Source organism: Belonocnema kinseyi, chromosome 1 (assembly GCF_010883055.1).
Source record: "Belonocnema kinseyi isolate 2016_QV_RU_SX_M_011 chromosome 1, B_treatae_v1, whole genome shotgun sequence".
In the NCBI taxonomy this organism is placed as follows: Eukaryota; Metazoa; Arthropoda; class Insecta; order Hymenoptera; family Cynipidae; genus Belonocnema; species Belonocnema kinseyi.
The window spans coordinates 93,057,338-93,074,068 of NC_046657.1; the positions used below are offsets into that span (position 1 = coordinate 93,057,338).

The 16,731-nt window shown below is 33.1% G+C and overlaps 1 protein-coding gene across 1 annotated transcript in view; it reads left to right on the plus strand.

Moving 5' to 3' along the window:
* Positions 1-11,079, plus strand: part of LOC117178812 (nose resistant to fluoxetine protein 6-like) — a 44,510-nt gene extending 33,431 nt beyond the window's left edge. The window contains exons 5-8 of the mRNA XM_033370305.1: positions 7,408-7,531; positions 7,835-8,024; positions 10,688-10,830; positions 10,912-11,079. Coding sequence (XP_033226196.1) covers positions 7,408-7,531; positions 7,835-8,024; positions 10,688-10,830; positions 10,912-11,079 — 625 coding nt within the window. The remainder of the gene's footprint in view (positions 1-7,407; positions 7,532-7,834; positions 8,025-10,687; positions 10,831-10,911) is intronic.
* The last annotated feature ends 5,652 nt before the right edge of the window (positions 11,080-16,731 follow it).

The window sequence follows — 16,731 nt, forward strand, 5'->3', positions numbered from 1 at the left end:
GCGAGGGCGTATACTTTGAATAAAATATTTGTTATCATTCTCTTGAAATAAATGTGTTTTTTTCTTGAAAAAATACCGGTTTCATATGTATACACCTGGTATGATTGATTTTTTTGCGGAATCAACTTGAAATGTCTTACCAAAGACACCTTGTTGTAATATTTTTCATAGTGATCGAAAAATGTTGATTATTTAAACAATGTTCATAAACAAATGCACATTTTGACCATTTTTTCATGTATAGGCTTGACTTTTTTTGTGGAGTCAATTCGAAATATCTCGCAAAAGACTCTTTGCTATTATATTTTTAATAGTGACAAAAACTGATAATTATTTAAACAAGTTTTATAAACAATTGCACATTTTGACCATTTTTTCATGTATAGGCTTGATTTTTTTTGCGGAATCAATTTGAAATGTCTTGCAAAAGAATCCTTGCTGTCATATTGTTTATAGCCATTCGTGCTTCAGTGAGTGAAAATCGAGCTCACTTATTTGAGATCGTGATACTCTCAGCCATTTTTAACTTATGTGGACCTGAAAAGGGCCGTTTTTAGGTAGGCATTCGTGCTTCAGTAAGTAAGAATCGAGCTCACTCATTGAAGATTGTGATACTTTCAGCCATTTTTGACTCATGTGGCCCTGAAAGGGGCCGTTTTTAGGTAGGCATTTATGCTTCAGTAAGTAAGAATCGAGCTCACTCGTTGGAGTTTGTCATGCTTTCAGCCATTTCTGATAGAGGTTTCATCTTCCTGGATTGTACTTTTCTATAACTGCTTATCAAAAGGTCCGAATGGAGCAGAAGATGATGAAGAACATCTAGGTTCATCATTTATCTGTCAGACATTCTGCTGTTATTAGCTCTAACTTTTCTAAAGATCTTATTGTTTCTCTCTTGCGAATCTTTTGAATACCAACCAATTGGTAGCTCAAAAGATTGAATTATATCACTTCCGAGAATAAGTAGCTTAAATACTGATGGTGGAATTTTATACCAAAGATAAAGATTTACGAAAAGATCAGCGGTTTCCAAACAGTCAGTCTTCAATTTCGCACAATTAACTATCCTTCCGCATGTTATAACTTGTAATATATCGTAAAATCTAGTGATCAGATCTTGATCCAAACCGGTTATTTTAGCAACCGATTTAGCTTTTCAAAAAAAGGAGCGGGCAACATTTCCGGTATTTGTTGTTCCATAACCCTGCTTCACCACATCAACTGTTAAACCCAGTTTGGATCTTAATTGTATCTGACTATGTTCCTTTCTTGATTTTTTCATTTCCTTTTCTTCCTTTTTTCTTGCGGGAAACTTTTTAAAATCCATATTGTAGGAAACATGTAACAAATATTCCAGAACACGAATCCAAGCATGCAACGTCGAGAGACCAAATTTATAATGTGCCTTATTGCATGGAATTTTAGCTACATATGGTAAGTTGTTAACATGTTTTGATCCAACTCCACAAATATTCCAGCGAGAAGATGCTTTCTGTCCAGTTAGAATATTACATACCTTTCCATCAATCATCGAACACTTCAAGTCAAAGCTGATATCGACACTCATTCCACTGACACCAAAGGAATAGGTACGAACTTTTTCCAGCAGCTTTATGTGATAGTTGTACTCTTTCTTTACAAGAAAATCAGATTCTTTAAGGAAAATAAATTTAATTGTCCTACAGAAATTGACAGATGAAGGCGTTTTGTTCGTTAAAATAATATCATCATCTGCTTTTAATTGAAGAGGGACGAAGGAAATCAAAAAGGAAGATTTATCCGTGAAAAAGCTCTTGTGATAGCTGACGTTTCTTCACTCTCAGAATCACTGTTATAAGATTCATCGTTTGCATCCACATCATCACTCTTCTTTGACCACTTTTGCCGTGTCATCTGATGCGCACAAGCACCGTCCATACCCCACTTTCAAAGAGCACTAGTTTTTTACCAAAAAGATTAGCGAGATCATCTTTTTCCATTTGCAACAAGATTCGCTCAACTGCATGACCCAGTAAACTTAGGAAATGGACACTTGCTCCTAAATTAGATGTCTCTATATGCTCACCGTTTCCTGGATAACAAGCTTTTTTCGATTCGGAGATCTTTAAATACGGCGGATATGAATCATTGCCAGTTATTTCTTAATTGTACTTTGTTAGCTTTTCGTATTTCCTCTTCGACAGACCTAAATCCACGTACATCGCTAAGATTCTTTGCAATTTATTCTCGTCATCATCTTCTTTACGAAACTGCGTCCAAGATTGGCTATCGGACTCATTTTTGATCAATGAAAGTGCTTTGGTTAATTCTTCCTTGCTATAATTTGAAGAAAGTTCTTGGACGCGCCTTTTCTTCGTCTTTTCGGATCTATCTTCAAATGACAATCGTGGTCTTCCTCTCTTTAGAAGATTAGTTAAACCTTTTGTTTGGATAGGTGGGCAAGGAAAAGGTACCTTGAACTCTGCTTCTAAGAATGCAACATGATTTTGAACAAACAATGCTTTATTCCTACAGACACTTTTCCATTTTTTATTATACAAAGGCATAAATGAGTCATCCAATTTTTTTTTATAACCATTAACTGACTTTCATTAAGAGAAGACGTAGCATTAATATTATCCAAAATAAAATTTACTTGGTTACATTTTGATTGTGAATCGCTATTCCAAATAATGTCACATAAGTGCTGATTTTTTATTCTGTATTCCATGTTAAAAAATACTTGGAAGGATTCCCTCAATATCTCCGTAGAAATACGCAGTCTATTTGTGAACGTCTTCCATTAATCAAAATAAAACAAATGCAGAAAAACAAATCAACAACGACTTGAAGTTGCTCCTGCTACATTTAACTGTTTTTAGGTATAATTGATACCAAAAACAATTTATTTGTAGCTACAGCAACTTCAAGTCGTTCCTGATTTTGTTTGCTTCATTTGTTTTATTTTATTTCAAGAAAGATTTACTTGCAAGCAGTCTTTGCCAAGACATTTTCAGTGCATTCTGCAAAAAGATCTAGCCTATTAAAAAAATGGTAAAAATGTGCATTTGTTCATAAATTTTTTAAAAATAATGACCAGTTTTTGTCACTAATAAAAATATGTCAGCAAAGAGTCTTTTGCAAGATATTTTGCATTGATTCCGCGAAAAAATCAGAGTTATTCATGAAAAAATGGTCAAAATGTGCATTTGTTTATGAAAATTGTTTAAATAATTGGCAATTATTATCTATGCCTAACTTATTGTAAGCGCACATCATTATCTGTGATACTTTATACAAAAGCTATGGATTAAAATTAGCTAAGCATTGCGAATCACGAAAAAATGACTTCAGTGAATTAATTTGTTTATAACATTTTTAACCATTTTTGTAGTTACTCTAACCCACTGGAAATTATTTTTAGTAACTTATTTAATTGAATTATGACTTTTTTTAATAAATTCGAAAGTCTTAAAAAAATGGTATCATGGAAAAGTTTAGCAACGAAAAGTTGTAACTTTGTTCTTCAATAAAAAATTTCCGTTAAGTCGAATTAAAATATCCGTAGTTACTTGTTATAACTGGAAGCCTTACGGTCAATTATAAAAAATACATCAAAATCCGTTAAGAATTGCACTGTCGGTCGATTTTTGTCCAAAAAAGGTGCTTTTTTTTCCCACTGTGCCCCGCCCCATCCCCTCCTTCTCTTTTTGTCATAAATTCCTGCTACTGGCCCGAACTCTTCTCTGGAGCGATCTGTATACCAGACTTCTCATTGGAGGAGCGGGTTGCCATTTGCTTTTAACATATTTCTGCTTGGGATGCAGGCGCGGAAAGTTTTTGTGAAGTTAAAGCGTTTTGTTAATTTATCTTGCCGCATCTCTAGGGTCGGCAGTGTGTCCATATATTTATTCTTGCCAGGCGACCCATCCCGTAAGCCATCCTTGCAATTATCGCCAATTGTATTAGTAATTCACAGACCACGAATCCTATCGCCGCTGTAGGCGTAGTCCCCATTGTTTCCGTCAAACCCCTGAACTCTAGTGTTTGTAATCGTCGCAGCCTATCCTGAATCGTAGCCACTCGTTCAGTTTGCTATCTAGGATTACTCCCGGAGTTATCCACCATGTCTATAGAACAAGTATGAGGAATTGTCCCAGGTTGCCGCAGTAACTGACTCATGTAAGGTCCCTTGGCTCCTTGTTGTGAGCCACGCTTTACAGTATATCCTTTTTTTGTGCTCTGCTACGTTGCCTGCTCCTTACGGAGAGCCCCGTTAGGTGTTTTTCCAAACCAAAAAATTTAATTTGTAATGAAAAATATAATTGTCAGGAGGAACGGACAACTGAAACCAAATAATAGAATTTGAAATACATGGAAACTAAATAACTAAAAAGAATACTATCTCAGGGTGGCCTCAAACTTCATTTTCAAAATTCCAATTTTTCATCATTCCTATTTCTTATAATCCCTTACTTTTCCCAGGTTTTTAAGGTTTCATATTGACGTTAGTCGTTTCGTAAAATAGGTAGAACAGTTAGATGATGACAATCCGATCTATTAAAATAACTGGCATACATGTGTACACATACGTGCACATAGAAAGTTAAATAAAATATTGTAAGAATAAGTAAAATTTTTTTAAATTCCAAATGCTTACCCCTCGGATTATACTTCTTCGAAAAAAGTCACGTTTATGTTCTTTTTATTGGATAAACTTACCTTTTATAACACCGCCATCATTAGTGCGATTTAAGATACTGAAAATAATATCTAAAACAGCAATTTTTAGGATATGCCGGAAAATGATTTACTTAGGGTACATCCTACTATAAAGTAACTGAGACTGTGATCTGATTGACTTATGGACGTTCATATCTATACTTTATGGTAAGATGAGTGTAGTTAACTCAACTTTGTCATGAAGACATTCACTTGCGCTAACTGGTGTGATAAAAAATAATGTGCGACTCATCCTTCGTCTTCAGAATCGAATTGGATTAGTGTGGATTAGAGTACATTGGATTGTAATGAATTTTATTGGAGTGGATTGGATTAAATTTGATTGGAATCGTTTGGAATTGATTGGAATGGATTGGAATGGACTGGACTTAATTGAATTGGATCTGATTATATTGGATTGGATTCACTCTGGGGTTTTTACATTAGGAATCTATGCAACCGATTTGAACTTATGGTCGACTGGTGTGATACAAAATAGTGTGTGACACTCGGCCCGTAAGTGGCACTTTGTACTTTGTATACTCTGCCAAAAAAGTGCCACTTAGGGTACTTGTATCATAAATAACTATTTAGAACACCATCGCTGCCGCGCTCATGGCCTATGAGAAAGAAAGAATTGTCGTTAAAGGATGCATAATATTTTTCCAGAAAAAGAAGAATTGGGAAATAGTTTTTTCCCACGAGCTGCAATTCTATGAACTTAGATTTCTAAAGCACTTTAATAGTACATAACGTCACAAGTAAGTTCAGGTACATGTTTACCGCGGGGAAGTCAATGTTCATAGGACGGGTAGTAAAACCATGGCCAAAGGCCATGCTTTCTCTCGACGCCCTGTAAACATTGAATTCAACGCATAAAGATGTATATAATCCTGCGAGCAATGTAAAATATTTTATTCAAAACCGCCATATGTTATGAGCCTATAGAACCCCCTGAAAGGTGAGCATCCGACAACCCTTTACCGAAATTGTGCGAGAACGTTCTATGAAGTGAGTGTTTTTTATAATGATGATGATCACCGACCAAACAGTATTCTGTTTGTTTTCTCTAAATGTCAAATCCCTCGAAGGCTAGCTCATATTTAACCTTTGATTTTCGGGGTACTAACTCTTGCTTTACCTCTTCACTTTGCCATTTATGTTGAGGGGTGGGATTTTGGTTGTTTTTCTATGATTTTTAGTAAACGAAGATTTACAATTATAACACTTTGTAATGTAATTGCTGATAATTGAAGGTTTCACAGATTTTAGTGTTGTTAATATGGTTGTAGATGAAAACATGCGATTGATGTGGATCCTATCTGTTTGATATGTGATTGGTAATTTTGTATAGCGCGAGATTAGAAAGTCCTAATGGTAGGATGCCAACGCATGCGACACGACTTGACGGTACTTAACCAAAAATATAAACAATAAAAATCTAACCGAGAAGTTAGCGCTAGAAAGTCTTGCGCGAGAATTGAGGAAGATGAAGCTAGAAATTGGCCAACACTAAAAGATACTCGCTCGCTCTCCATCAAATCATGAAAGTTCTATCTCGGACGATCAAAGCATGAAGGTGCTATTTATCGCGTTTAGGTTATAAGATTCTTATACATGCTAGAAGTGGCATGGCATGAAACTAACTAACTACTACTAGATGGACGGTATGGTAAAGGCCTATCTCGACGTTCACTTTTCTGGGCGCATGATAGGCTCATGACATGGTGGTTTTGCATACGACATTTTCATATTTAAAAAGCTTACTCTCCGAGAGTATACTCTTTAACTGTCTGAGACTTTAGGATAGGCCCCACAGTCATAAGAATGTTATATAATCTTTGTTAGAAGGTTCAATAAAATCCTTCAAATAATGAAAAGAGAACCGCTGTTTCGAGATTCACGCAAGCCTGAGGTTGTCAAAAACAAATGGCTGGGCCCAGCTAGATGACCGGGCAGGGGGGAGGGGATGTATTAAAAAACTTTTTTGTTTAATGTCATCAAGCACTGTTTATTAATATTAATATATTCATATAATATTCCATTGCAGATAGATTAAATGAATTTCAAAAAGATTTAATAAGTCATGTAAAAGAGGTAGATAGGCCCAGTCCAACCTGAAAAGATGATGAGCAGTTTGGGCCCCAATGGTCTCCAATTAATCTCAGGCCTGAAGTAATAGAATAATTCGTGGAAACATTACAAGAAATTTTTAGATATTTGTGGCCTAACCTAAAACCTTGGGCAGTAAAGAAAAGTTTCAATAACTTATTTTTTACGTTTATAAATGCGTTTTGCTCAAAAAGAGATTTCTAGAAGTTCTGTAAATACCACAGTCACTCGGTGCTTTTGTTTTTAATTTAGAAGCTTTAACACATAATTGTCAAGAAGGATCTCTTTCATTTACCTAAGTCAAAGTGCATCAAAGAGTTGCTTCTTGCACAACAGAAAAACATGGGGCTCTCAAGGTTTAGGTTTATGAACCAAACCCTTCTAACCAATATTTTATTTCAAGGGATTATACATTTTCTCTCAGTTTCCCATAAAAAACTAGTAGATCTTAAAAATGGCCAGTGAATCCTGAGTCAGGTGGCACCTGTAGCTTAATACTGACGAGCTACTTGCCCTTTTCTTGCCGAACGTTACATATGATCTTTTCTTCTTAAATATTTCTGTCACCCTGAAACTTTACTCCATTTGTTACAGAATTGAAGACACGGTATCCATGTTTAAAAACTTATATTCGTTGGCTTACACAAGAGGAGGCAGTTGGCTTGTTGGTGTCCTTTTCGGATATCTCATATATACCCAACGATCAAGCCTTAGCAAGGTAACTTCCATTTGATGCTATGCTATAACAAGTTAGTTAGAAGTAAAATAAAGTTTTACTAAGTAGTCAGTCTATAAACAATATTTAGAATGACTCAAATTTTTTTAGGCCATGACGGATTAAACTGCCATATTTTTCAAGAAAGAATCTATCTACATTTTGCTCTAAGGCCTGATCACCTCTGCGCTGCAACGAGAAAGATATCTTGACGGCAAAACATAGATAGAGCCTTTCTTCAAAAATACGGAATCGTAGAGTAACATTACGCAAACATAAGTAAATTCTGTTCGTTGTGGATTGCAGAAAACTATTTACATCGGATGGGTTAGTTGTCTCCTTTCTTTCACGTTTTGCACATTGGGAACAAATGTTATGCAGCAGAAGGATTACGTTTACAACGTCGTTTGGGAATCAGTTTTTGGAGCGATATCACGACAACTCTGGGCTGCAAGTGTAGCTTGGATCATCTTAGTTTGTGTTTCTGGGCATGGTGGTATGTATATTTAATAATGGTCAGTAATGTCAATCATTTTCAAATAGGTCAGGCAAAAACTACTTTGGCTAGAACCCCACAGTCCTCTTTTTTCCAATCGCCCATCTTCGAAAACCAAAAAAAAAACATGATCATTCAGAAGGTAAACTTCCCAGTAATCGTGAACCCAATTTTCTGACTTTTTTTTAATCTAAATTAATAGCGAATATCTTATCTAGAGATGTTTTCAGTTACATAATCTAAATATGACCTTCCCACATACTATATTCATATTCATTTTTGGGCTTAAAACATTCTTTTAGATAGCTTTGAAAGGTCAATTGATCGCCCCAGCACTTTTTGTTGATAAAAATACATCAGGCAAATAGTTAAGAAGGGTAAAAATGAAAAAATAGATGAACAATAGAATTGAAAAATTCTCATATTATGAAATTTCTTTTCAACGTATTCTTATCAGTAGATAGAGCTTGAGTCATAAAAATTACTATTTAAGAAATCTCCTACTCTTCTGTTTTTGTTCACTTAAGACTTTAATGTTAGCTAAAAAAGATAATACTTTCAAAACATGAACTTAAGAAATATTTTTTGTCACGATACGATACTAATACACTACTTATACAAATATTATTTCTGATTTCAAACATTTTTATTTACAATCTGCGGCCAACTTTCGAAAGTTAAAGATATTTCTGGTTTTCAAATATAGGATACATTTATTTTTCGAGTTAGTTTTCTCAATTGAAGTTTTAACCACTTTTCGCTGTCGATGTCCTTTAAATCAACGAAATTAGCAAATTAATCGTTCAGGAAATACTTAAAATCAAATGGAACCTTTTCTAAGACGTTTTCTTTTCTAATGAATTAAATTTCTGTCTAGTATTTAAAAAAAATCAATCAAAACTTTTTGAAAAAATGAAGAAATGTGTCAGAACTCTCGTAACTAGATATTTAAGAGATTTTTTAAATTGATTGTGGTAAAAGGGGAAAAGAAGAATAAGGTAAGAAAGTGCACGGAATGTGATCCCCGAAAAAGGCGAATAGGATTTAAAAAATAAGAGAGTGGTATAAAACCATTACTGTGTATTCACCATTTTGATTTTTTTACAATATTTTGGATGCGTGGCTTGAAAAATCCGTACAAAGTCAATTTTATACAAATCAGATAATATTGTTTATAAATGATGGCATAAATGACTATAATATTATGAGTTAAAAATAATCACAATAATTTCTATAGGCTCTTAATTCTGCATAGATTTAACAGCATGACCTGTCCGAACAAAATTGAAAAAAATTGAATCTATTTCTAAAAAATGATTAAGGCAAAAATTCTTAATCACTCTTTTTCTATACGGTATAATTTTTTAATCGAAAAAATTAATCAGTTTACATCTTTCACATCACTTCAAAATGTTAACTTAACAAATTTTTTATTAATTGACCTCTAATCTCCTTTTTCTCCAAATGACATCTGAAGGGTAGCATGCAATAAGGGCCTGACACATCAATTTTTGAAAATGAGATCATTGGCTTATAAATCCGTTAATTCTAATTGGAGCTTATAAGGAAAAACCTTAAGTTTTCTACTTCTTCCAGACTATTAATTCAGAATTGTACAATAATAACGTTTACAAATCGGACCCATTCCTGCATCAGATTTTTTTTGCACTTCGCAGAATTTAACCGTACTTTGTATGTTATTTTTGGAAACACTTATAGATATAGATAGATAAAAAATTTGAGAAAGTTAAGAAGTATTAGGTTTACGTTCTCATTATTATTATCAATGTTGATTTTTTTCATAATAGGGCCTGTATGAAGCAGAAGTATTGTGAATTCAAGTATTATTTATGCGAAACTTTAAATAAATAATAAATGCATAAATAATGAATCAAAATAAATAGATAATGAATAAATAAACTAATAAATTTAATACACACCCTGATAACAAAATTTGTATATAACCTCATTTTTTTGCTTGTTATACGGGCCTAACTGTGTATTTACGTTTAGGGCTATGTACACATGCGCAGTCATGTCAAGCTAAAAATCTAACAATGTATTTTAATAAAACGTTTTTTGCATCAGTTAATCAACTCAGTGGCTAAAAAATAAAGCCCCAGTCTTTTTGAAAATTTGATTTTTCATCGCTGCCTGAAGTTTATAAAATGTAATCCTTGGACAATAAAAAATCTCAATTTTCTCGTAACATAATAATAGTTTGTCATCAAATTTTTGCATGTACATTCAGTAACTTAACAGCTAGAAAGCATATTTTCGCTTATTTTTTTTTAAATTGTAAATTGTACTTTTTATCACTGCGCAAAGTTGAGAAAACCTTGCCCTAATTTGTAGTATTCGTTTTATCTTACCTTCAAAGCACTAAAGGGCAGTTCTAAAGTCACTTGGAATATGAGCAAAGAAAAAGAGAAAGAAAAAGAGAGAACGAGAGAGAGCGAAATGAGTCTGATCACGAGATCTTGGACCTTTTTTTTTCTTTAAATGGTACTTTTTATAGAAATGGTACTTTCATATATAAGATTTGAGAAAACCCCCGATGGTAGCTCCGGCGCGGTAGCCCGCTTGCCCCCACACTGAATAATAGTTTAATTTTTATATAAAATAGCTAGTTCTTCTTATACGAATATTTTAACGATTATCAGGTCCAATAAACAAATTTCTGTCGCTTCCGATCTTCATTCCAATTAGCAGAGTTTCGTATTGCGTGTACTTGGTCCATATCGTAATTCAAGGAATGAAAACATTTTCAACAAGGACACCGCATTATTTCAATGACTTTCATGTGGTAAGCATAACTTTATTTTTAAACTATCGTTGTTAAAATAGCATTGATTTACTTTTCATCAACTTATTCATTTTGTTATAGTTCAACCACTTCTTGGATACTTTCACCGTTTCCATTGTGATAGCCTTCTTCTGCAGTTTACTTTTCGAGGCGCCAATTTTGACATTAGAAAAAATGATTTTTCGAAGACAAAAAGTGAAAAAAGGGGAATCAAAAGAGGCGCTTAACGAAACAAATGAGGAGAAATAAGTTTAAATATTTAAACTAGTTTTAGATATTTTTAAATAATTTACTTGTTTTTTTTTCTTCTTTCATATCGAAGCATTGAAGTAAAAAATGAATATCCGTGGCGGACTCGGGTAGCACACTCTTTCAGGCGGAAACTGAAACTTTTTACATTTTAGGTTTCCTTTTTCGCAATCATGACGTTTATTTCTCCAAATCTTACTCTTAAAATTATTATTTTAAAATAATATTCTTAAAATATCTATTTGTTTGAAAAAGTCATTATTGCGATTATTGAGATAATCAGGAGACGCAAAACGAGAAGTTAAGGTAATTTTCCGCCTTCAAGCCCAAGTGCAGTCTGCCAACGGAGACTGATATATAACATATATTTTGTAATAGTAACTTGCTCATCATGTGCATTTATTTTTTATTTGTTATGTGAATACAGTACAAATGAGTCTTTTATAATTTAAATGTGATTTTCTATGTTTGATAAGAAATATTAGTAGCGTCCGCCAGAAAAAAGCCAGGTGGTCGCTTTTGTAGCACATAGAATAGCAGCCATTTTACTCAGGTTAGTCATACAAATTTGTAAGCAAAAGCAAACTCTTTAGGTCAAGAATGAACTAGGACCTTTACTAGCCTCGATTAGGTTGATCCTAAAAGTGCCTACATATCCAGTTTCTCTTTGTACTAGGCGCTTTTGAGAAAAAAATTTTTTTTGAGTTTTTATCGGTCAAAAATCGAATTTTTTATAACGACGCAATGTAAGAATAGTAGTTTGTGGTTTAAAATTGCTGCCCTTCCTCATATCTATTAAATTAAACCTTCACTACTATCGGCGAGAAAACTTTAGGCATCTGCCTTTGAATTTTAACAACTCGTTTATGTACAAAAATTGTTGTGCTTAGCAGACTGAAAAATGTAAAAAAAAGTAAGGGTTTTCGGGTACATTTAAGAACAGTCAAGTTTAGAGCATTATTTCTTATACAAAGGCAGATGCGAAAAATTTGAAAAAATTCACAAGTATGAGGAAAACCGTTGTGAATTAATTGCAGTTGAGAAATTTTAGAAGTAATAGAGATTGTTGCTTAAAAGTATAAAAATGTACAACTATAATATCTTCAGTTCTAATAAAGATATTAAAGCGATTAAAACTGCAAACTGTAATGGATAGACTCTGTATCTAAAAAATCATCCGGAAGGACGTGTTAGTCTTATTTTTTTGTGAAAATCGCGATATTTTTATACATTTTTTTAATTTGAAAACAAGTGACAGATAGCAGGGGGGGTCCTTTTTCGTTTTACTGCCGACCGCTGATGCCATTCTTCGACCCCTGGTTCTGAATGCTTAGAATGGCCCCTGGCCACGGGCCTAAGAAAAGGACCAGCGGTCGGCAGTAAAAAAAACGGGCCCCCCCTGCTTTCTGTCCCTTGTTTACCGACAAAAAAAATGTCAAAAAATATCGCGATTTTCACAAGAAATAAGACCAACACATCTTTACGGATGATTGAAAATAAATACAAAGCCTATCCATTACAGTTTGCCATTTGAATCGCTTGAATATCTGTATTAGAACTGAAAATGATATAGTTGCACATTTTTGAACTTTTAAGCAACAATTTTCATTATTTTTTTAATTTCTCAACGACAACTAGTTCACAACAGTTTTCCTCATACTCATGAATTTTTTCAAATCTTTTCCGTCGCCCCTTGTATAAGAAATAATGCTAACTTGACTGTTCCTAAATGCACCCGAAAATCCTTACTTTTTTTACATTTTTCAGTCTGCTAAGCGCAAAAAATTTTTTACATAAACATCTTCAAGCTCATTTACGTAGAACACTTTCAGCTTTTATATGAGTGTTTTTTTGTTGCGCTAGCATTTTTTTTGACTGAGTTGTTAAGCTTCAAAGGCAGATGCCTATAGTTTTCTCGCTAGATATTTAACCTATGTAAGGTAAACACTTTTTTTGCATACCATAAAAAAGATTGATAAAATTGACTAAAATATCATTGATGTAAACGAAATATAAGAATTCGGGGTTCAGTTTATAGTCCAGTAGAAGGAGAACAAATTTCACTAAAAAAAATTCTTAAAAGTAGCATTGTTTTTTTACAGATACGGTAAGAATGGTTTTAAACAGATACAGTAAAAGGCCCCAACCATATGTGTGCGGCTAAAGGCTACCTCGGTCTATTATATTGAACCCCCGCTTGTCCCCGCTTCCTTTGTTTCCATTAGGACTCACGATCTCGGCTGTTCCCGACATCATAGCTTCAATTTTCAAATTTACTTGTTTGAAGCCTTAAAAGAGGCCCTAAATATTATTATTATTATTATTATTCTGACCGGAAAATTGGGAAATATATTGTATAAATATGGAGGACCAATTGAAAGACGTTTCATCTCAAAAGCATCCGCTTAAGCATATCAAATTGTAAACTGACTTTCAGCTCATTTTTAACTGATAACTTTTTATGCAAATGGTTTGGTCGTTTTTTTAACAGGAACATGAATTTTCTCCAATACAAATCGCCTGCTCTATTTCCTACATTCCTTCCAGGATATTTTTAGCGTATATTTTATTTATTCAGTAATCGCACAATTGTACACCTAATCCAATTTCATAGCGTAGCCGTTGACAATAAGTCTAAAATAGATACAACCTTTTTTGTGTACTATAAAATTGTGAACATTTTTTACATGACCACGTTCGACCTAAAATCAACGGTTAAAAAATGTTATTGTTTAACACTTTCCAGCATTGCGGGCCTTTGCCGCACACATATGATTGGGGACTTTTTACTATATCTTTATAAAAGCATTCCCAACGTATCTGTGAAAAAAACTGCTACTTTTACGAATTTTTATCTTAAATCTTTCATTGACTGGCCTATTAGTTAGTTCAGTTTATAGGTAAGCGGGGACGACCGACTGGGACCCCTGACGCTCAAGCTATAAAGCCTATTGTGCTACAATCCAGACCTCTTGTGAAGTTTAGGATGAATTTCGTTGGTCCTTTCTTTGTACTATTGTAAAATTTAAAACGAAAAATATTAATTTGTTATTAAGTTAAATAACAAAAGAATAGGGAGGTGTGATCTCCGAAACTAAGGAATGTAAAGAGATGATTCTTAAAGAAAATTACACATTTTTGACTTATGAAAATGTTGTATGTATTATCAATGATAAAAAAAGTGACACTTAAATGTTTCAAAAATTATTTTCCTCTTGGGAAAATGCAAAGGGCTTCACGATAATCGAGACAAACGTCCTCACAGAAGGGGACCTTGGCGGCACTACTGCTCCATGTACAACACTACTATTCAGGATACAGATAACTGTCAATATCTCTGAATAAACGAATTGTCGATATGTCTTAATAAATTAAAAGTATGAAATATTTTACCTAAAAGTAATAAATATTTTAAGAGCAATTGTAATATAAAATATTGAAATTTTCTATTTATTTACATTTTCGTGAAGATTATTATATTTTATGGAATATAATGAACTGGATATATCACTTTGAATAAAAACTGTAACAATTCTGGTGATTAAGAGAGATCTAAATTTGAAAGAATCGCAAATTCTTTTTCCGTTTACATTGAATCAGGTCAATCCTTTTCAAATGCACACTTTTCATCCCTGGATCCCTGACTCTAATTAGTGTAGTCACAACTGTCTATATTTTTCTATCTCTGATTCTATCCCTAGTCTAGCCTATGTTTTCATTTGACATCAATTTTGACTGATACATATAATACGCTGAATTCAGGATTCAGTGGAACGTTCTATACCTACCTAATATGAAAGAGAACTTAAAATTTCAATCAAAGTCACGTAAAATTTAGTTTATTGTTAATAAGTAATAATAGATGATAATATAAAAACAACAACAAAAAATAATATATAATGATAAGTACTAAAACTGGAAACATAATAAAATTTAATAAAAATTAATTAGATTAAAAAAATCGAAAAGCACAAAAACAAAAAAAGCCGATGGGATTTAAAATTGTTGGAATTCAAATTTTGTAAACACGTGGTATGGTATTATTTTCTATTGACAGGTAAAATAAAACTTTACAATTTTGACAAGTGAATAATTTAATAATTGTAATATCCTAAGCATCTGTATACATTATAATTGGCGAAACACTTATTGGAAACTTAAAAGGTTACAAATTTGAACAAAATAATTTTTCTGCAGATAAAAAAAGTCATATGAAATGATAAAGCTGACTAATGGATTTTATAATTACAAAATAAATGTAAATTATAATATAAAAATCATTATGAACGTCTTGCACGAGTTTTATTACTTTATAATAATTAAGTTTTTAATATAAGTTAAACAATTAGTAATATTAATACTGTTCCAATAATATCATGTAATTTATGAATTCGAATTTTAAATTAGTGTTCAATAAACATGAACATAGAAATAAGTTTAAGCATATATATTGTAAAAGAGGTCGCAAAGTATACAGTTTATTTTTTAATATTTACCATTTAAAATTACTTTCTATCACCATTTTTTTGGAATACAGTGAAACTTTTTTATAACGCCGATTTCGTGGATGATGGTGGGTGGGAACTAACCCATTATAACCCGCTTCGATTTTATTTGTTCACGTCTGAATGCTCATCTGAATGACAATCGCTGACTTCGCGCATCCCGCGCAGCTCCTGTTACACATACCTGAGGCGCGGCGTAAATTCTTGGAAGGGCTATAGAAGGGGGAAGGCTATTAAAGAGTTTGTCTGCAATTAAATTTTACATGTACAGTATTGAAAATGTTTCTGTTTTGAAAGGTCTATTTTTAACGTTTTGAAGTTGTGCTCTCCAGAATTTTAATCTGAAATCATTTTGTTCAAAATTCTTTAATTAAAATTAGAATTGTTAAACTCGAACGTTTTGAATCATTAATGAAAAATTTCAACTCTTTCCTAAAGAAATTGTCAAAATTTGACAATTTTAGTTTGAAGATTTTGAATTTTGAAAGATTTTGTTTTAAAAAAACTTTAATTTAAAAATATCCAATTTCAAGCTATTTTGTTCAGAAATTATACAAGTTCAATTCCTTCACGAACGGTCCCGAACCAAAACTTCCATAAAAATGGCTACTTCGGTGCCTACAAGTTGGCACACGCATTTGCGATTGAATCCTGTATGCAGTGTATTACATAGGACCACAAAAAAATTCTGAGCCTTGGATGCCAATATGATATTCCTATGTATTTTTCCCCGATTAAACCGAATATGCAAGCTGTTTCACCCCCACAGGTCAGGATTTTCACATAACCTCAAAAACACCCAATAAACCACTGAAACCGCAAAAATTATTTACCCTGTACCATTTTCACCTTCTTCCCCTTAATCTGGTAATCCTTAAACCGCATGCCTTCATAATCCCCTTACCTCGTAATAATATAGGCCCATAACCTCAAAATCCCGTAACCTTATTCAGAAGAAAAGTCCACTTGGGGAAAACAGAACAATTTCGTGAGTTTTTCTTGTGCAGCATAGTCATGAGTCAACATCAGTAAATCCATGGTAGCAATGTTATTTATTCTTTTGAGCTCTCTTGCTTTCAAAAGATCTTTGCAATGGATTTCAGAAGTCTGCCTTCATATTCGTATTCCATCAACCTTGATAATGTCT